Genomic DNA, 23,754 nt, shown 5'->3' on the forward strand with positions numbered 1-23,754 from the left:
TACAAAGGAATGCAAATAAGAACAGGATATTGGGTCATTTTGAGTCTGCTCGTTAAAGCGAAAGAGATAAATAAGTCCAAGATTAGCGAAGCAAAAGGAAAAAGGCGTATTGGTGATTTAAAGAGAAATACCAATCAAATTTTCTTGTGATTGAGGAAGCGTATGTAATGTCAGTCGTGAACTGGAATCGAGTGTTCATCAGGTCTTTTCTTTATCGTGTCTATGACACTGTTTTTAACTAATCACAGACGAAAAAAGTCATGTTAAAAATGAGTATTCGTTCGATGCAAAATGCCTCTGCAAGATTTCTTTTCTAAATTTTGAATAAAATTAAACATATCTTGTATGAAGCAGTCTTTGATAATCTTAAAAAGCCTCATTAAATCACCTCTTAAACTCTTTTGGTCTAAGTTTTATTAGCTTAATTCGTTTAGTCGATTCTCTTATAATTTCTTTCTCATTCCGGATATTATCTTGGCTGTTTGTCACTGTACTGTCTCCATTCTGTCTGCCCATTTTTTCAAGCAGGATAACCAACACTGAACACAGTTCTCAATGTGGGAAAGCAACATTAGATTATATAGTAAGAATCATTTCCATGCAATTTATTTGAAAAACTTATCTGTGAATTAAAAACTTTATTTGCCATTTCAACTGCTTGTATCTACTTTTTATTTAATTGTAAGTCATTAAAGACTGCAACTCCTACTTTTTAACCGTTCTGTAGCTCAACAGAATTGATAAGTTTTTACTTCTCGGTTTTAGTACTAGTGTTTGAAACTTTGCAATATCAGCAACTGAAATTCAATTACCGTCTAAGTCTAATACATCATTTTTTCTATGCCACCTTGAAGCTGTAGACGTTTACTTTCTGTTATGGATTAATTTCCGAACTTAGCATCGTGCGCGAAGATAGATATCATGCAACGATGCCCAGTTACACTGGTTATCAAATATTTCAACTATATCTTGTCCAACGAACTGAAATAGGTAGACCTTAAATACTTTTCATCAGGCATGGTTTTACAGTGACAGAACAATTAAGCTTTGCAATAAGTATATATTAATCATTTATAAATAAGACTAGTATTACACTTAAAAAGTTACCTCTGAAATGTATAAGTGTATGATTTTAGTCTATATTTGGCCTCAGAAATATCCCTTCCTAGTAATCTTCCAACATAGAGGGGCTCCACTTTCTTTGGTATATCTTTTCCATGTTCAAAATTTCCGAATGAAATCTTTCGCCATCTCATCCCTGATTGCCCAAAAAACTTCCAAGAAAAGTCTAAATCAGAGTCCAGAAAGAGAATTTTTTTTGACTCATATTGTATCCAAGAGCTTATATGAAGTCAACAGATATTTTACAACATCACAGAGTTTTCTTATATGTGATTCCCCCAAAAAATCTTTTTTCAACTTCATTTAGCTTTTCATCCAATTTTTTGTCTCGAAGCATTTCCCTCATCTGAGGCCCTACAAAAATACTCTCCTTGATTTTTTCTTTGTTGATTCCGGGAATTAATTCCTCAAATATGTGAATCTATTGCCAGTTGTATCCATACCTTCGACGAAGTTCTACATCAACCTAGTATAATGTGCAATGGAGGCAGATAAATTTTCTCATGACCAACAAAAGGAGGATTGATGATATTCTTCTTCCATGGAGTCAGTGATGTTCGTTTTGGCCACACTTTCTTTAGGTAATGATTTTTCTTGTCCTGGCTATCCTACTTACTGAGGAAACAAAAGAACCTTGTATAAGCAAGTTACATTCCTAGTAAAAGTTCCAGAACCTTTAGGTCGCCATATAATACATTCCACTTCAATTCCCCGTACTTAATCTTTTTCCAATAGAAGTTTCAAGTTATCATACGATTCCTTCATGTTACCTGCGTGAGCCAGAGGAAGGAAGAAAACTTATTTCCGGTGTCGAGTAGACCCGCTTTCAAGCTTACTTTTGATGAGACAATAAACAAGCACCACTCATCTGTTTTATATTCGTGGTAAAGTGCCTCCATAACAGAAAGAACATCATTGAAAAATACCAGACCATCTTCAAGGGAGAAAAAAAAACTTTGAAATCGATGTGGTGATCATGATAAAGGCAATCTTTGATTTAATTCTGGGGAAAATTCCAGCACTTTAACCTGAAACCCAAAAGTTTGGCTTGCATCTTAGACACATCTAAATCGCGGATGGGATCATTAAGACCTCCTTGACTCAGCAAATGTGGTTCACTTGTTAGAACATCTCGCTTCAAATGTTGGATCCATATTGTCCTCTGCTTGGTCTACCTTCTCATTCCTAAACTCATCGTCACTCAGTGTGCCATATTTCTTAGAGGCTCTGGCATAGGGAATTCCTTACTGAGGTTCTGGCCTTCTAGCAGATGGCAAATTAGAATGTTTAAAGGTATGCTTGGATTTTAGTGTTATACTATTTATATTTGTCAGGCATAAGTAGCAATTCGCAGAGTGATCTTTGGGTTCTCTACAAACCATAGAAATGGCAAAAGGCGCACTACGTGAACCTTATGCCCATGCTGTGAAAAGCCTGACACATGTGACAAAACATATATGGGAAGTCCAACATTTATCCTGGTCACCAACTTTACAGGGGGTGTGAAAGAATGTTTTTACCGATATGAATGTCAATTTACCACAGATGTAGCAGAAAGAATACGAACTATTTACACAGTTTCTCGGCATTATAATGGTGGATGGGGCATCAGCACAACACTTGAATACACAAAAGCATAATTTGCCAACAGAGGGGAGAAAACACTTTTTACACAAAGTTCTAGTCTGCAACTGAAAGAGAATTGATACTCAGGATTGGGCATTGTTTCAATGTCCCACCATTTCCAGTCGTGTTTCCGCAGGCCACTGATGACTCATTTATCCAGGATTGGGCTTTCAGAAAGAAGCTATTGCACTTCATAAAAGATGAAAATAACTGTGTTTGTTAAAGTTTCTGTTTCAAATGCTCCGTAGAGCACTGACACAAATATACTGTATGTAATGATATGCGAGTATGCTGGAACAAAAATTCTGATATATTTGGATTCAGCTTGCAAAAATACATAAGCAGATATTTCTTTATATGAAAAATTTTTTATAGACCATCAGTGTTATTGATATGCACGAGAAAGGAGACTGGTCTCAAATGTAATGCCTTATTATGTTTAACTATTCTGAGGCTTAAGCATTAATAACTATTTCCTTTTGTTTTTACAGCCAGTCAATCAATGTCCTAACCATATAGGTATAGCTCCGTCTATAACATTTGACTTAACTTTTGTTAAGAAAATCTTTGATGCGGGACTTTACATCAACCACTTTACTTTCATCATCCATGTTAAATGTCAATATAGAAAAAATGTATCAAGCAGATTTTTCCGACATGAACGATTTCGTCATAAATCATGCTAAGAATCGTTTATCAAGTGGTGGTCCTCAAAAGGCTAGCAAGAGATATATTGAAAAGAGTATTCAAGGGCTTAACGATATACATTTTCACTTCTTTTAATGTCTTAGGGTAAAACTTACCTAGACCTTCCGTTTATTAACTCTTTCCTTTTAGTGTTTATCATATACCTTGAAGGTGGATGTTGTTAAAAGTTCTCCTATCCTAGCAACGGAATAAGAACCTGGATATAAGTCGCGTCTTCATTAATGATTATTGATGAGAAAGCAATAGTTTAGGATCTTTGTCATGGTTTCACTGTCTCTATCCAAGTCACCTTTTACTGAAGTATACGACTCGAGTATCTGGGTAATGACTCTCTTGCTTCTAATATATCTCGGAAATCATGAGTTTCTTTAGCTATTTTGTGCAACATACACTTCATACTGGCGTTTCCTTTCACCTGTATGGATAACTATTTTTACGGAAAATTACAAAACTTACTCCATCATGATGGTTGTTGTTCTCTCTGAGTTCTTATATGTTACTTTCTTAAGAATAATCAGATTTTTATTTCGTTGTTTTAACAATATTGCTTAGTTTTTGAAATAACCGTCGTCATTGGGACATGAATTCACTTTAGTATTTTAAATGTTTTACTGAAGCATTTCCATGCTACGCCCACATAGATTTCATAGTCCATATCTTCCCAGATTTGTCTGTCAAGAGCAATACGATGATCAGGAGAGTTTGTAACGTGATATATTACACGAGTTTTGTGTTGCACAGCATTACAAGCAATGATGAGAGATACCTTGAAAATGATATTTCGGTGATCACTTGTACCAAAGTTTCCTCCATTTACAATATCATAGGCAAGCCTCTCAGTTTTAGCTAGAATTAAGTCTGATATGTTCTCAGTATTTGTAAGTTTTCAGCATCTTGAGTTAGGTCATTATCTAGCACGTTTAGGTAGATTTGCTCATAGCTACTGGAAAGGAATTCTCCTCTCCAAGTTCAACTTTCCCGTTACTAAAAAGACTTCTTTTGAAAATTTCTATAAAATGATCAATAGGTCGTTTGTCGACCTATGGTATCTGAGTAGGCGTTCCTTAACCTAACCTTAAACCGTTTTATTGTGAAGCGTAATTTTAATTTCATTAGTGGAAGTTATCATATCAGCTGTGGATTTTGGACCAAGGAGGTTATCTTAATGTAGTAAGGGAAATAATCAAACCAGCTGTGGATTCTAAATAAGGGATATTATCTTAATGTTATCAGAAAGTTATTACACCGGATGTGTAGTCTGGACAAGGAAGGTTATCACAGTCTTACCATCAAAGTTATCACATTAACCATGTTTCCTGCAGCAATAAGATTATCATAGTGTTTCCGACAACGTTATCATATTAGTCATGATTCCTGGACCAGGGAGGCTGTCATAGTTTTATCATCAAAGTTATGACTATCCATACATAAGAAAGTGATTTCACACTGATATTTATCAGAAAACACGAAACTTTATGAAGATGAAATGCAGCCATATAAAAAGGGAAATCAAAAAGTCAAAAGACACAACCTCACTGGATGAGTCAAGAGAATCAAGCTCACTATCTTAGTCAAGATAATCGAACTCACCCACTGAGTCAAGAAAACTAATATGACTGGTTGAATCAAGAGAAACAAAGTCACTGGCTAAGATAAAAGAACTGGCTTACTAAAGAGAAGAAAACGCTTTGGCTGAGTTGAGAGAATCAAAACTTACTGGCTGAGTCTAGAAAACAAAGTTACTAAGTCAAGAGAACCAAACCCACTGACTGAGTTCAGAAAAAAAAAAAATCATTGGCTGCGTCAAGGGGACAAAGCTCACCAAGTAGGTCAAGATAACCAAACTCACCGAATGAGTCACATGAGACAAACTCACCGGCTGAGTTAGGAGAGCCAAACCCACCGGCTGAGTCAGGAGAGCCAAACCCACCGGCTGAGTCAGGAGAGCCAAACCCACCGGCTGATTCAGGAGAGCCAAACCCACCGGCTGAGTTAGGAGAGCCAAACTCACCGGCTGAGTCAGAAGAGCCAAACCCACCGGCTGAGTTAGGAGAGCCAAACTCACCGGCTGAGTTAGGAGAGCCAAACTCACCGGCTGAGTCAGAAGAGCCAAACCCACCGGCTGAGTTAGGAGAGCCAAACCCACCGGCTGAGTCAGGAGAGCCAAACCCACCGGCTGAGTTAGGAGAGCCAAACCCACCGGCTGAGTCAGGAGAGCCAAACTCACCGGCTGAGTCAGGAGAGCCAAACTCACCGGCTGAGTCAGGAGAGCCAAACCCACTGGATGAATGAAGAAAACAAAACTTAAATAACTGAGACAATAGAATCAAACCTCCTGACTGAATCAGGAGAACCGAACTCATTACATGAATCAAGAGAACCAAACCTACTGGATGAAGCAAGAGAACCAAACCCACTAGATGAAACAAGAGAACCAAACCCACTGGATGAAGCAATAGAACCAAACCCACTAGATGAAGTAAGAGAACCAAACCCACTGGATGAATCAAGAGAACCAAACCCACTAGATGAAGTAAGAGAACCAAACCAACTGAATGAATCAAGAGAACCAAATGCGTTGGGTGAATCAAGGGAAAAAAAACCACTGGTTGAATCATGAGAATCAAACACACGTACTGAGTCAAGAGAAACAAACTCACCGAGTCAAGAGAAGCAAAGCCACAACAGAGTTAAAACAACTAAAACAGATATAAACAAAGACAAACGTCCAGTCAGTAAAGGCAGAGTTTACCGTCAGATCTGATGTACTTCCTCTGGGCTGTAGCAGAGACGACCAGAGCGGCCATCAAAAGAAGTTGAGGCTTCATGTTGACTGTGATCACTGGTGAGTTCCCGTCAATGTATCTAGTTGGAGGTTCCATCGCGATATATATCCCAGCCATTGACGTCATGGGATTAGTGTCGGGTGCAAAGCCTTGATGCCGTGTGCAGACACAACATCTGTTGCCCCTTATGCAGCTGTTATGGTGACGTCAGCATCCGAGGGTTGTGTGCCAAACTATGCATCAGTGGCTGCCGACCGCTGGAGAGAGGAGGATAGTGCACAGTACTTTCATCTGTACATGTGTATATATAGGTGCACCATTATATATGAATGAGTTGAAACAAATACACACACACACACACACATATATATATATATATATATATATATATATATATATATATATATATATATATATATATATATATATATATATCCGACACATATATCCTCTTGGTCAATCTCTCCTCACTCATTCTCTCCATGTGCCCAAACCATTTCAAAACACCCTCTTCTGCTCTCTCAACCACGCTCTTTTTATTTCCACACATCTCTCTTACCCTTACGTTACTTACTCGATCAAACCACCTCACACCACACATTGTCCTCAAACATCTCATTTCCAGCACATCCATCCTACTGCGCACATCTCTATCCATAGCCCACGCCTCGCAACCATACAACATTGTTGGAACCACTATTCCCTCAAACATACCCATTTTTGCTTTCCGAGATAATGTTCTCGACTTCCACACATTTTTCAAGGCTCCCAAAATTTTCGCCCCCTCCCCCACCCTATGATCCACTTCCGCTTCCATGGTTCCATCCGCTGACAGATCCACTCCCAGATATCTAAAACACTTCACTTCCTCCAGTTTTTCTCCATTCAAACTCACCTCCCAATTGACTTGACCCTCACCCCTACTGTACCTAATCCTATGAGTCAACGGGAAAATGAAACACGATAATTGTGTGTAAAAGACCGTGTATTTCAATTCAGTGGTGATTATTATGCTCAGAAATAGATGGAAATAACAGTTAGTTGATAGACAACGAAAAGTCGTAGCCAGGACGCCATTTGATAAAGATGTTTTTGTGTAAGGCAGAAAACGAGCGCATCATAAATTTATTATATGGAAAAGAAGGTGAATTTTTTACAAATTTATCAACAATAAAGTTTTCCACTTTGTATAAACCTTCACTAATATTAAGATTATAACTCTTTCTCTATTTAGAAATAGAAGATTCAATGATATTTTTCGTATTTCTAGAGTTAAAGTTGATAACTGAGATGGCATTACTCCAGTCAATACAATGATCATAGTTTTTAACGTGATTAAACAAGGCATTTCACTGTTGTCCCTTCATTATACTATATTTATTTCGCTTAAGTCTAACAGATAGATTCTTACCAGTCTGCCCAACATAATACTTATCAAAATTTTTACATAACACTTTATAGATGCAACAAGGAGAATTTCCTGTTAAGTTCCTGATAGAAAAATTCTTTATATTATCATTGTTGCTGAAGGCAACATTTACATTCATAACTGAGATAACATTACTGAAGTCAATACAATGATCATAGTTTTCAACGTGACCAAAAAGGCATATACTTTACGAAGAGGACCAGAATAAAATGGCTTTAATTGAATCTTTCATTATTAGATACACAAAAAACTATAACCTTAATATTAGCCAAGGTGTATTGAAATTGGATAATATTATAGTTGAAAAAATTTGTAAACAATATACCTTCTTGTCCACATAATGATTTTATAATACGCTCGTTGTCTGTCTTCGAAAATTGCATGTTTACCAAATGGCGTCCTAGCTACGTCTCTATGTTGTATATCAAATGACTGTTATTTCTGTCTTTTGTCTCCCCTGATGATGTGATTATTACAGAAAAGTGCACTTGTAAACTGTTAATGTTTCATTTTCAACGTGGACTAATAAGCATATATATATATATATATATATATATATATATATATATATATATATATATATATATATATATATATATATATATATATATATATCTTTTTTTTTTTTTTTTTTGCGAGGGAGCGCAAGGAAACGGACGAAAGAAATGGCCCAACCCACCCCCATACACATGTATATACATACGTCCACACACGCAAATATACATACCTACACAGCTTTCCATGGTTTACCCCAGACGATTCACATGCCCTGATTCAATCCACTGACAGCACGTCAACCCCGGTATACCACATCGATCCAATTCACTCTATTCCTTGCCCTCCTTTCACCCTCCTGCATGTTCAGGCCCCGATCACACAAAATCTTTTTCACTTCATCTTTCCACCTTCAATTTGGTCTCACACTTCTCCTCGTTCCCTCCACCTCCGACACATATATCCTCTTGGTCAATCTTTCCTCACTCATTCTCTCAATGTGCCCAAACCATTTCAAAACACCCTCTTCTGCTCTCTCAACCACGCTCTTTTTATTCCACACATCTCTCTTACCCTCACGTTACTTATTCGAACAAACCACCTCACACCACATATTGTCCTCAAACATCTCATTTCCAGCACATCCATCCTCCTGCGCACAACTCTATCCATAGACCACGTCTCGCAACCATACAACTTTCTGAGATAATGTTCTCGACTTTCACACATTCTTTAAGGCTCCCAGGATTTTCGCCCCCTCCCCCACCCTATGATCCACTTCCGCTTCCATGGTTCCATCCACTGCCAGATCCACTCCCAGATATCTAAAACACTTTACTTCCTCCAGTTTTTCTCCATTCAAACTTACCTCCCAGTTGACTTGACCCTCAACCCTACTGTACCTAATTACCTTGCTCTTATTCACATTTACTCTTAACTTTCTTCTTTCACACACTTTACCAAACTCAGTCACCAGCTTCTGCAGTTTCTCACATGAATCAGCCACAAGCGCTGTATCATCAGCGAACAACAACTGACTCACTTCCCAAGCTCTCTCATCCACAACAGACTTCATACTTGCCCCTCTTTCCAAAACTCTTGCATTCACCTCCCTAACAACCCCAACCATAAACAAATTAAACAACCATGGAGACATCACACACCCCTGCCGCAAACCTACATTCACTGAGAACCAATCACTTTCCTCTCTTCCTACACGTACACATGCCTTACATCCTCGATAAAAACTTTTCACTGCTTCTAACAACTTTCCTCCCACACCATATATTCTTAATACCTTCCACAGAGCATCTCTATCAACTCTATCATATGCCTTCTCCAGATCCATAAATGCTACATACAAATCCATTTGCTTTTCTAAGTATTTCTCACATACATTCTTCAAAGCAAACACCTGATCCACACATCCTCTACCACTTCTGAAACCACACTGCTCTTCCCCAATCTGATGCTCTGTACATGCCTTCACCCTCTCAATCAATACCCTCCCATATAATTTACCAGGAATACTCAACAAATTTATACCTCTGTAATTTGACCACTCACTCTTATCCCCTTTGCCTTTGTACAATGGCACTATGCGCGCATTACGCCAATCCTTAGGCACCTCACTATGAGTCATACATACATTAAATAACCTTACCAACCAGTCAACAATACAGTCACCCCCTTTTTTAATAAATTTCACTGCAATACCATCCAAACCTGCTGCCTTGCCGGCTTTCATCTTCCGCAAAGCTTTTACTACCTATTCTCTGTTTATCAAATCATTTTCCCTAACCCTCTCAATCTGCATACCACTTCGACCAAAACACCCTATATCTGCCACTCTATCATCAAACACATTCAATAAACCTTCAAAATACTCACTCCATCTCCTTCTCACATCACCAGTACTTGTTATCACCTCCCCATTTGCGCCCTTCACTGAAGTTCCCATTTGCTCCCTTGTCTTACGCACTTTATTTACCTCCTTCCAGAGCATCTTTTTATTCTCTCTAAAATTTAATGATACTCTCTCACCCCAACTCTCATTTGCCCTCTTTTTCAACTCTTGCACCTTTCTCTTGACCTCCTGTCTCTTTCTTTTATTCATCTCCCACTCAATTGCATTTTTTCCCTGCAAAAATCGTCCAAATGCCTCTCTCTTCTCTTTCACTAATAATCTTACTTCTTCATCCCACCACTCACTACCCTCTCTAATCAACCCACCTCCCACTCTTCTCATGCCACAACCATCTTTTACGCAATCCATCACTGATTCCCTAAATACATCCCATTCCTCCCCCACTCCTCTTACTTCCATTGTTCTCACCTTTTTCCATTCTGTACTCAGTCTCTCCTGGTACTTCCTCACACAAGTCTCCTTCTCAAGCTCACTTACTCTCACCACCCTCTTCACCCCAACATTCACTCGTCTTTTCTGAAAAACCATACAAATCTTCACCTTAGCCTCCAAAAGATAATGATCAGACATCCCTCCAGTTGCACCTCTCAGCACATTAACATCCAAAAGTCTCTCTTTCGCGCGCCTGTCAATTAAGACGTAATCCAATAACGCTCTCTGGCCATCTCTCCTACTTACATACGTACACTTATGCATATCTCGCTTTTTAAACCAGGTATTCCCAATCACCAGTCCCTTTTCATCACATACATATATATATATATATATATATATATATATATATATATATATATATATATATATATATATATATATATATATATATATATATATATATATATATATATATATATATATTTCTTTCTTTCTTTCGTACTATTCGCCATTTCCCACGTCAGCGAGGTAGCGTTAAGAACAGAGGAATGGGCCTTTGAGGGAACATCCTCACCTGGCCCCCTTCTCTGTTCCTTCTTTTGGAAAATTGAAAAAAACGAGAGGGGAGGATTTCCAGCCACCCGCTCCCTCCCCTTTTAGTCGCCTTCTACGACACGCAGGGAATACGTGGGAAGTATTCTTTCTCCCCTATCCCCAGGGATATATATATATATCTTCCTTGTTCAGAGTTCTCTTACCTTTCGGTGCCTTTCCACAAACACACACACACAAACACACACACTCAAAAAAGAAAAAGTCAAAAAAACTTGCGATTTAAAACTGAGGCTTACGAGATGAACAGCTCCCTCTCTCTCTCTCTTAAAAGAATTCTAATCTTTTCTCTCATTAATCGCCACATTAATCATGAATGATTAATTCGCCAAGACTCCTGGCTTCATCTTTCCTTCCTATGTTTCATTGCATGGACGTCCATATTAAAAACAAAAGATAAGAAATGAGATCTCTTATCTTTTTTTTTCCTCCTCTTTAAATTTCCATCTGAATTGTGGACTAATGACTTAAGCTCCTTAAATGTAATTAACTAACTACCTCATCTGAGATTATACGAAGAACCTTTTTTCTCTCTCAGGGAAAGGTTCGTATGTTCTCATTAGTAATTATGATAATTAATATAAAGAAGATTCCTCCATTTGTTAATCCTAGAACTGCATTAGCGTCATTATATATATATATATATATACATATATAGTACACATAAACGCACGCCTTCGTAGAATACATTGCCCCACAGCAGAAAGGATTCGAACCCAGACCCCTTGCATGGTAGCCGGGAACGCTGACCAATCGGCTACGATCGCCAAAGGTCCGGGTTCGAATCCATAGCTTATTGAGGGCAACTTGTGCTATAAAAAAGTCTTCACATGCACTATATATATATATATATATATATATATATATATATATATATATATATATATATATATATATATATATATATATATATATATACATATATATATATATATATATAGTGGCGAGAATAAAGTTTTGAAAAAGTCCCACCAAAAACTTTCCCTGGAAGTCTTCCGAGAGATGCCTAGTTTATCACTTCCAGGACACTGCCCTTATACGTCTCTCTCCCCCCCTCTCTCTCTCTCTCTCTCTCTCTCTCTCTCTCTCTCTCTCTCTCTCTCTCAGCTGGGAATATAAAGTTCAGATCTTCACTACAGAACCATAGATGAAAGTACAAGTTCTTCTTGGGGGACAACCTCCAACCCTTATCTTCCCTTCTGAACACTGACTTAACTTGATACATACATATATATGTATGTGAGAAATACTTAGAAAAGCAAATAGATTTGTATGTAGCATTTATGGATCTGGAGAAGGCATATGATAGAGTTGATAGAGATGCTCTGTGGAAGGTATTAAGAATATATGGTGTGGGAGGCAAGTTGTTAGAAGCAGTGAAAAGTTTTTATCGAGGATGTAAGGCATGTGTACGTGTAGAGAGAGAGGAAAGTGATTGGTTCTCAGTGAATGTAGGTTTGCGGCAGGGGTGTGTGATGTCTCCATGGTTGTTTAATTTGTTTATGGACGGGGTTGTTAGGGAGGTGAATGCAAGAGTTTTGGAAAGAGGGGCAAGTATGAAGTCTGTTGGGGATGAGACAGCTTGGGAAGTGAGTCAGTTGTTGTTCGCTGATGATAGAGCGCTGGTGGCTGATTCATGTGAGAAACTGCAGAAGCTGGTGACTGAGTTTGGTAAAGTGTGTGAAAGAAGAAAGTTAAGAGTAAATGTGAATAAGAGCAAGGTTATTAGGTACAGTAGGGTTGGGGGTCAAGTCAATTGGGAGGTGAGTTTGAATGGAGAAAAACTGGAGGAAGTGAAGTATTTTAGATATCTGGGAGTGGATCTGGCAGCGGATGGAACCATGGAAGCGGAAGTGGATCATAGGGTGGGGGAGGGGGCGAAAATTCTGGGAGCCTTGAAGAATGTGAAGAATGTGTGGAAGTCGAGAACATTATCTCGGAAATGAAAAATGGGTATGTTTGAAGGAATAGTGGTTCCAACAATGTTGTATGGTTGCGAGGCGTGGGCTATGGATAGAGTTGTGCGCAGGAGGATGGATGTGCTGGAAATGAGATGTTTGAGGACAGTATGTGGTGTGAGGTGGTTTGATCGAGTAAGTAACGTAAGGGTAAGAGAGATGTGTGGAAATAAAAAGAGCGTGGTTGAGAGAGCAGAAGAGGGTGTTTTGAAATGGTTTGGGCAAATAGAGAGAATGAGTGAGGAAAGATTGAACAAGAGGATATATGTGTCGGAGGTGGAGGGAACGAGGAGAAGAGGGAGACCAAATTGGAGGTGGAAAGATGGAGTGAAAAGGATTTTGGGTGATCGGGGCCTGAACATTCAGGAGGGTGAAAGGAGGGCAAGTAATAGAGTGAATTGGAGCGATGTGGTATACCGGGGTTGACGTGCTGTCAGTGGATTGAATCAGGGCATGTGAAGCGTCTGGGGTAAACCATGGAAAGCTGTGTAGGTATGTATATTTGCGTGTGTGGACGTATGTATATACATGAGTATGGGGGTGGGTTGGGCCATTTCTTTCGTCTGTTTCCTTGCGCTACCTATATGTATATATATATTATATATATATGTATATATATATATATATGCATATATATATATATATATATATATATATATATATATATATATATATATATATATATATATATATATATATATATAAATATATATATATATATATATATATATATATATATATATATATATATATATATATATATATATATATATATATATATATATATATATATATATATATATATAATTTTCTTTTTTTTTTTTGCCAATGTCTCTGTCTTCCGCATTTGCGATGTAACGCAAGAAAACAGACGAAAGAAATGACCCAAGCCCACCCCCATACACATGTATATACATACACGTCCAAACACGCAAATATACATACCTATACATCTCAATGTATACATATATATACACACAAAGACACATACATATATATACATGTACATAATTCATACTGCCTGCCTTTACTTATTCCCATCGCCACCTCCTAACACATGGAATAACATCCCCCTCCCCCCTCATGTGTGCGAGGTAGCGCTAGGAAAAGACAACAAAGGCTCCATTCGTTCACACTCAGTCTCTAGCTGCCATATAATAACGCCCGAAACAACAGTTCCCCTTCCACATCCAGGCCCCACAGAACTTTCCATGGTTTACCGCAGACGCTTCACATGCCCTGATTCAATCCATTGACAGCACGTCGATCCCGGTATACCACAACGATCCAATTCACTCTATTCCTTGCCCGGCTTTCACCCTCCTGCATGTTCAGGCCCCGATCACTCAAAATCTTTTTCACTCCATCTTTCCACCTCCAATTTGGTCTCCCACTTCCCCTCGTTCCCTCCACCTCCGACACATATATCCTCTTCGTCAATCTTTCCTCACTCATTCTCTCCATGTGCCCAAACCATTTCAAAGCACCCTCTTCTGCTCTCTCAACCACACTCTTTTTATTTCCACACATCTCTCTTACACTTACATTACTTACTCGATCAAACCACCTCACACGCCATATTGTCCTTAAACATCTCATTTCCAGTACATCCACCCTCCTGCGCACAACTCTATCCATAGCCCACGTTTCGCAACCATACAACATTGTTGGAACCACTATTCCTTCAAACATACCCATTTTTGCTTTACGAGATAATGTTCTCGACTTCCAAACATTCTTCAAGGCCCCCAGGATTTTCGCCCCCTACCCCACCCTATGATTCAGTTCCGCTTCCATGGATCTATCCGCTGCCAAATCCACTCCCAGATATCTAAAACACTTTACTTCCTCCAGTTTTTCTCCATTCAAACTCACCTACAATTGACTTGACCCTCAACCCTACTGTACCTAATAACCTTGCTCTTATTCACATTTACTCTTAACTTTCTTCTTTCACACACTTTACCAAACTAAGTCACCAGCTTCTGCAGTTTCTAATATAGATCAGCCACCAGCGCTGTATCATCAGCGAACAACAACTGACTCATTTCCCAAGCTCTTTAATCCCCAACAAACTGCATACTTGCCCCTCTTTCCAAAGCTGTTTCATTCACCTCCCTAACAACCCCATCCATAAACAAGTTAAACAACTATGGAGACATCACACACTCCTGCCGCAAACCTACATTCACTGAGAACCAATCACTTTCCTCTCTTCCTACACGTACACATGCCTTACATCCTCGATAAAAACTTTTCACTGATTTTAACAACTTGCCTCCCACACCATACATTCCTAGTACCTTGCACAGAGCATCTCTGTCAACTCTATCATATGACTTCTCCTGATCCATAAATGCTACATACAAATTCATTTGCTTTTCTAAGTCTTTCTCACATACATCCTTCAAAGCAAACACCTGATCCACACATCCTCTACCACTTCTGAAACCACACTGCTCTTACCAATCTGATGCTCTATACATGCCTTCACCCTCTCAATCAATACCCTCCCATATAATTTACCAGGAATACTCGACAAACTTATACATCTGTAATTTGAGCACTCACTCTTATCCCCTTTGCCTTTATACAATGGTACTATGCAAGCATTCCGCAAATCCTCAGGCACCTCACCATGAATCATAGATACATTAGATAACCTTACCAACTAGTCAACAATAGAGTCACCCCCTTTTTTAATAAATTCCATTGCAATACCATCCAAACCTCCTGCCTTGCCGGTTTGCATCTTCCGCAAAGCTTTTACTACCTCTTCTCTGTTTACCAAATCATTTTCCCTAACCCTCTCACTTTGCACAACACCTCGACCAAAACACCCTATGTCTGCCACTCTATCATCAAACACATTCAACAATCCTTCAAAATACTCACTCCATCTCCTTCTCACATCACCACTACTTGTTATCACCTCCCCATTAGCCCCTTTCACTGAAGTTCCCATTTGCTCCCTTGTCTTACGCACTTTATTTTTCTCCTTCCAGAACATCTCTTTATTCTCCCTAAAATTTAATAATACTCTCTCACCCCAACTCTTATTTGCCCTCTTTTTCACCTTTTGCACCTTTGTTTTGAGCTCCTGCCTCTTTCTTTTATACATCTCCCACTCATTTGCATTTTTTCCCTGCAAAAATCGCCCAAATGCCTCTCTCTTCTCTTTTACCAAGAATCTTACATCTTCATCCAACCACTCACTACCTTTTGTAATCAACCCACCTCCCACGCTTCTCATGCCACAAGCATCTTTGCGCAAGCCATCACTGCTTCCCTAAATACATCCCATTCCTCCCCCCACTCCACTTACCTCCTTTGTTCTCACTTTTTTCCATTCTGCACTCAGTCTCTTCTGGTACTTCCTCACACAAGTCTCCTTCCCAAGCTCACTTACTCTCACCACTCTCTTCACCCCAACATTCTCTATTCTTTTCTGAAAACCCATACAAATCTTCACCTTCGCCTCCACAAGATAATGATCAGACATCCCTCCAGTTGCACCTCTCAGCACATTAACATCCAAAAGTCTCTCTTTCGCGCGCCTGTCAATTAAGACGTAATCCAATAACTCTCTCTGGCCATCTCTCCTATTTACTTACTTATACTTATGTATATCTCGCTTTTTAAACCAAGTATTCCCAATCACCAGTTCTTTTTCAGCACATAAATCTACAAGCTCTTCACCATTTCTATTTACAACTCTGAACACCCTATGTATACCAATTATTCCCTCAACTGCCACATTACTCACCTTTGCATTCAAATCACCCATCACCCATCTCTGGGCATGAGAAGAAACATCATGAGAGGCAAGTGTTTTGGGAGCAGCTGAATGAGTGTGTTAGTGGTTTTGATGCACAAGACCGGAAGTACCAGGAGAGACTGAGTACAGAATGGAAAAAGGTGAGAACAAAGGAGGTAATGGGAGTTGGGGAGGAATGGGAAGTATTTATTGAAGCAGTGATGGCTTGCGGAAAAGATGATTGTGGCATGAGAAGCGTGGGAGGTGGGTTGATTAGAAAGGGTAGTAAGTGGTGGAATGAAGAAGTAAGATTATTAGTGAAAGAGAAGAGAGAGGCATTTGGATGATTTTTGCAGGGAAAAAATGCAAATGAGTTGGAGATGTATGAAAGAAAGAGGTACGAGGTCAAGAGAAAGGTGCGAGATGTGAAAAAGAGGGAAATGAGAGTTGGGGTGAGAGAGTATTATTAAATTTTAGGGTGAATAAAAATATGTTTTGGAGGGAGGTAAATAAAGTGCGTAAGGCAAGGGAGAAAACGGTAACTTCAGTGAAGGGGGCTAATGGGGAGGTGATAACAAGTAGTGGTGATGTGAGAAGGAGATGGAATGAGTATTTTGAAGGTTTGTTGAATGTGTTTGATGATAGACTGGCAGATATAGGGTGGTTTGGTCGAGGTGGTGTGCAAAGTGAGAGGGTTACGGATAATGATTTGGTAAATGGTTTGGTAGAGGATGTGTGGATCAGGTGTTTGCTTTGAAGAATGTATGTGAGAAATACTTAGAAAAGCAAATGTATTTGTATGTAGCATTTATGGATCTGGAGAAGGCATATGATAGAGTTGATAGAGATGCTCTGTGGAAGGTACTAAGAATATATGGTGTGGGAGGCAAGTTGTTAGAAGCAGTGTAAAGTTTTTATCGAGGATGTAAAGCATGTGTACGTGTAGGAAGAGAGGAAAGCGATTGGTTCTCAGTGAATGTAGGTTTGCGGCAGGGGTGTGTGATGTCTCCATGGTTGTTTAATTTGTTTATGGAAGGGGTTGTTAGGGAGGTGAATGCAAGAGTGTTGTAGAGGGGGGCAAGTATGCAGTCTGTAGGGTATGAGAGAGCTTTGGAAGTGAGTCAGTTGTTGCTCGCTGATGATACAGCGCTGGTAGCTGATTCATGTGAGAAACTGCAGAAGCTGGTGACTGAGTTTGGAAAAGTGTGTGAAAGAAGAAAGTTAAGAGTAAATGTTAGTAAGAGCAAGGTTATTTGATACAGTAGGGATGAGGGTCAAGTCAATTGGGAGGTAAGTTTGAATGGAGAAAAACTAGAGGAAGTAAAGTGTTTTAGATATCTGGGAGTGGATCTGGCATCGGATGGAACCATGGAAGTGTAAATGAATTATAGGGTAGGGAGGGGGCGAATATCCTGGGAGCCATGAAGAATGGTTGGAAGTCGAGAACATTATCTCGGAAACGAAAAATGGGTATGTTTGAAGGAATAGTGGTTCCAACAATGTTGTATGGTTGCGAGACGTGGGCTATGCATAGAGTTGTGCGCAGGAGGGTGGATGTGCTGGAAATGAGATGTTTGAGGACAATGTGTGGTGTGAGGTGGTTTGATCGAGTAAGTAACGTAAGGGTAAGAGAGATGTGTGGAAATAAAAAGAGCGTGGTTGAGAGAGCAGAAGAGGGTATTTTGAAATGGTTTGGTCACATGGAGAGAATGAGTGAGGAAAGATTGACCAAGAGGATATATCTCTCAGAGGTGGAGGGAACGAAGAGAAACGGGAGACCAAATTTGAGGTGGAAAGATGGAGTGAAAAAAATTTTGAGTCATCGGGGCCTGAACATGGAGGAGGGAGAAAAGCTTGGAAGGAACTGAGTGAACTGGAACGATGCCGTATACCGGGGTCGACGTGCTGTCAACGGATTGAACCAGGGCATGTGAAGCGTCTGGGGTAAACAAGGGAAAGTTTTGTGGGGACTGGATGTGGAAAGGGACCTGTGGTTTCGGTGCATTATTAATGACAACTAAGGACTGAATGTTAACGAATGTGTCGTTTGTTGAGTTTGGCAGGGTGGCGACTGGAATGAATATGGGGAGACAGTATGAATTATTGACGTGTGTGTGTATATATATATATATATATATATATATATATATATATATATATATGTATATATATATATATATATATATATATATATATATATATATATATATATATATATATATTTTTTTTTTTTTTTTTTTTTTCTTATACTTTGTCGCTGTCTCCCGCGTTTGCGAGGTAGCGCAAGGAAACAGACGAAAGAAATGGCCCAACCCACCCCCCATACACATGTATATACATACGTCCACACACGCAAATATACATACCTACACAGCTTTCCATGGTTTACCCCAGACGCTTCACATGCCTTGATTCAATCCACTGACAGCACGTCAACCCCGGTATACCACATCGCTCCAATTCACTCTATTCCTTGCCCTCCTTTCACCTTCCTGCATGTTCAGGCCCCGATCACACAAAATCTTTTTCACTCCATCGATCAAACCACCTCACACCACACATTGTCCTCAAACATCTCATTTCCAGCACATCCATCCTCCTGCGCACAACTCTATCCATAGCCCACGCCTCGCAACCATACAACATTGTTGGAACCACTATTCCTTCAAACATACCCATTTTTGCTTTCCGAGATAATGTTCTCGACTTCCACACATATATATACATATATATATATATATATATATATATATATATATATATATATATATATATATATATATATATATATATATATATATATATATATATATATATATATATATATATATATATATATATATTTTTCAAACTATTCGCCATTTCCCGCATTAGCGTTAAGAACAGAGGACTGGGCCTTGAGGGAATACCCTCACCTGGCCCAATTCTCTGTTCCTTCTTTTGGAAAATTAAAAAAAAAACGAGAGGGGAGGATTTCCAGCCCCCCGCTCCCTCCCTTTTAGTCGCCTTCTACGACACGCAGGGAATACGTGGGAAGTATTCTTTCTCCCCTATCCCCAGGGATATATATATATATATACATACATATATTATCCCTGGGGATAGGGGAGAAAGAATACTTCCCAAGTATTCCCTGCGTGTCGTAGAAGGCGATTAAAAGGGAAGGGAGCGGGTGGCTGGAAATCCTCCCCTATTGTTTTTTTGTTTTATTTTCCAAAAGAAGGAACAGAGAAGGGGGCCAGGTGAGGATATTCCCTCAACGGCCCAGTCCTCTGTTCTTAACGCTACCTCGCTAATGCGATAGTATGAAAGAAAGAAAGAAATGTATATATATATTTCTATATTTATTTATTTTTTTTTTTTTGGAAACAGACGAAAGAAATGGCCCAACCCACCCCCATACACATGTATATAGATACGTCCACACACGCAAATATACATACCTACACAGCTTTCCATGGTTTACCCCAGACGCTTCACATGCCTTGATTCAATCCACTGACAGCACGTCAACCCCGGTATACCACATCGCTCCAATTCACTCTATTCCTTGCCCTCCTTTCACCCTCCTGCATGTTCAGGCCCCGATCACACAAAATCTTTTTCACTCCATCTTTCCACCTCCAATTTGGTCTCCCTCTTCTCCTCGTTCCCTCCACCTCCGACACATATATCCTCTTGGTCAATCTTTCCTCACTCATTCTCTCCATGTGACCAAACCATTTCAAAACACCCCCTTCTGCTCTCTCAACCACGTTCTTTTTATTTCCACACATCTCTCTTACCCTTACGTTACTTGCTCGATCAAACCACCTCACATCATACATTGTCCTCAAACATCTCATTTCCAGCACATCCATCCTCCTGCGCACAACTCTATCTATAGTCCACACCTCGCAAACATACAACATTGTTGGAACCACTATTCCTTCAAACATACCCATTTTTCCTTTCCGAGATAATGTTCTCGACTTCCACACATTCTTCAAGGCTCCCAGAATTTTCGCCCCCTCCCCCACCCTATGATCCACTTCCGCTTCCATGGTTCCATCCGCTGCCAGATCCACTCCCAGATATCTAAAACACTTTACTTCCTCCAGTTTTTCTCCATTCAAACTTACCTCCCAGTTGACTTGACCCTCAACCCTACTGTACCTAATTACCTTGCTCTTATTCACATTTACTCTTAACTTTCTTCTTTCACACACTTTACCAAACTCAGTCACCAGCTTCTGCAGTTTCTCACATGAATCAGCCACAAGCGCTGTATCATCAGCGAACAACAACTGACTCACTTCCCAAGCTCTCTCATCCACAACAGACTTCATACTTGCCCCTCTTTCCAAAACTCTTGCATTCACCTCCCTAACAAACCCATCCATAAACAAATTAAACAACCATGGAGACATCACACACCCCTGCCGCAAACCTACATTCACTGAGAACCAATCACTTTCCTCTCTTCCTACACGTACACATGCCTTACATCCTCGATAAAAACTTTTCACTGCTTCTAACAACTTGCCTCCCACACCATATATTCTTAATACCTTCCACAGAGCATCTCTATCAACTCTATCATATGCCTTCTCCAGATCCATAAATGCTACATACAAATCCATTTGCTTTTCTAAGTATTTCTCACATATATTCTTCAAAGCAAACACCTGATCCACACATCCTCTACCACTTCTGAAAAAACACTGCTCTTCCCCAATCTGATGCTCTGTACATGCCTTCACCCTCTCAATCAATACCCTCCCATATAATTTACCAGGAATACTCAACAAACTTATACCTATGTAATTTGAGCACTCACTCTTATCCCCTTTGCCTTTGTACAATGACACTATGCGCGCATTCCGCCAATCCTTAGGCACCTCACTATGAGTCATACATACATTAAATAACTTTACCAACCAGTCAACAATACAGTCACCCCCTTTTTTAATAAATTTCGCTGCAATACCATTCAAACCTGCTGCCTTGCCGGCTTTCATCTTCCCCAAAGCTTTTACTACCTATTCTCTGTTTATCAAATCATTTTCCCTAACCCTCTCAATCTGCATACCACTTCGACCAAAACACCCTATATCTGCCACTCTATCATCAAACACATTCAACAAACCTTCAAAATACTCACTCCATCTCCTTCTCACATCTCCACTACTTGTTACCACCTCCCCATTTGCGCCCTTCACTGAAGTACCCATTTGCTCCCTTGTCTTACGCACTTTATTTACCTCCTTCCAGAACATCTTTTTATTCTCTCTAAAATTTAATGATACTCTCTCACCCCAACTCTCATTTGCCCTCTTTTTCACCTCTTGCACCTTTCTCTTGACCTCCTGTCTCTTTCTTTTATACATCTCCCACTCAATTGAATTTTTTCCCTGCAAAAATCGTCCAAATGCCTCTCTCTTCTCTTTCACTAATAATCTTACTTCTTCATCCCACCACTCACTACCCTCTCTAATCAACCCACCTCCCACTCTTCTCATGCCACAAGCATCTTTTGCGCAATCCATCACTGATTCCCTCAATACATCCCATTCCTCCCCCACTCCCCTTACTTCCATTGTTCTCACCTTTTTCCATTCTGTACTCAGTCTCTCCTGGTACTTCCTCACACAAGTCTCCTTCTCAAGCTCACTTACTCTCACAACCCTCTTCACCCCAACATTCACTCTTCTTTTCTGAAAACCCATACAAATCTTCACGTTAGCCTCCACAAGATAATGATCAGACATCCCTCCAGTTGCACCTCTCAGCACATTAACATCCAAAAGTCTCTCTTTCGCGCGCCTGTCAATTACGACGTAATCCAATAACGCTCTCTGGCCATCTCTCCTACTTACATACGTATACTTATGCATATCTCGCTTTTTAAACCAGGTATTCCCAATCACCAGTCCTTTTTCAGTACATATATATATATATATATATATATATATATATATATATATATATATATATATATATATATATATATATATATATATATATATATATATATATATATATATATATATATATATATATATATATATGGTTTCAGTAGTGGTAGAGGATGTTTGGATCAGGTGTTTGCTTTGAATAATGTTTGTGAGAAATACTTAGAAAAGCAAATAGATTTGTATGTAGCATTTATGGATCTGGAGAAGGCATATGATAGAGTCGATAGAGATGCTCTGTGGAAGGTATTAAGAATATATGGTGTGGGAGGCAAGTTGTTGCTGTTGGGGATGAGAGAGCTTGGGAAGTGAGTAAGTTGTTGTTCGCTGATGATATAGCGCTGGTGGCTGATTCATGTGAGAAACTGCAGAAGCTGGTGACTGAGTTTGGTAAAGTGTGAGAAAGAAGAAAGTTAAGAGTAAATGTGAATAAGAGCAAGGTTATTAGGTACAGTAGGGTTGGGGGTCAAGTCAATTGGGAGGTGAGTTTAAATGGAGAAAAACTGGAGGAAGTGAAGTGTTTTAGATATCTGGGAGTGGATCTGGCAGCGGATGGAACCATGGAAGCGGAAGTGGATCATAGGGTGGGGGAGGGGGCAAAAATTCTGGGAGCCTTGAAGAATGTGTGGAAGTCGAGAACATTATCTCGGGAATGAAAAATGGGTATGTTTGAAGGAATAGTGGTTCCAACAATGTTGTATGGTTGCGAGGCGTGGGCTATGGATAGAGTTGTGCGCAGGAGGATGGATGTGCTGGAAATGAGATGTTTGAGGACAATCTGTGGTGTGAGGTGGTTTGATCGAGTAAGTAACGTAAGGGTAAGAGAGATGTGTGGAAATAAAAAGAGCTTGGTTGAGAGAGCAGAAGAGGGTGTTTTGAAGTGGTTTGGGCACATGGAGAGAATGAGTGAGGAAAGATTGACCAAGAGGATATATGTGTCGGAGGTGGAGGAAACGAGGAGAAGAGGGAGACCAAATTTGAGGTGGAAAGATGGAGTGAAAAGGA

The 23,754-nt window shown here is 39.6% G+C and overlaps 2 protein-coding genes across 4 annotated transcripts in view; one reads left to right on the plus strand and one right to left on the minus strand.

Moving 5' to 3' along the window:
• Positions 1 to 6,353, minus strand: part of LOC139761239 (uncharacterized) — a 29,132-nt gene extending 22,779 nt beyond the window's left edge. The window contains exon 1 of the mRNA XM_071685275.1: positions 6,209 to 6,353. Within this exon, the coding sequence (XP_071541376.1) occupies positions 6,209 to 6,338 (130 nt within the window). The 5' untranslated portion in view covers positions 6,339 to 6,353. The remainder of the gene's footprint in view (positions 1 to 6,208) is intronic.
• Positions 1 to 23,754, plus strand: part of LOC139761025 (turripeptide Gsg9.2-like) — a 364,470-nt gene that overhangs the window by 286,999 nt on the left and 53,717 nt on the right. The window lies entirely within an intron of this gene.

This window comes from Panulirus ornatus, chromosome 39 (assembly GCF_036320965.1).
Source record: "Panulirus ornatus isolate Po-2019 chromosome 39, ASM3632096v1, whole genome shotgun sequence".
Lineage (NCBI taxonomy): Eukaryota > Metazoa > Arthropoda > Malacostraca > Decapoda > Palinuridae > Panulirus > Panulirus ornatus.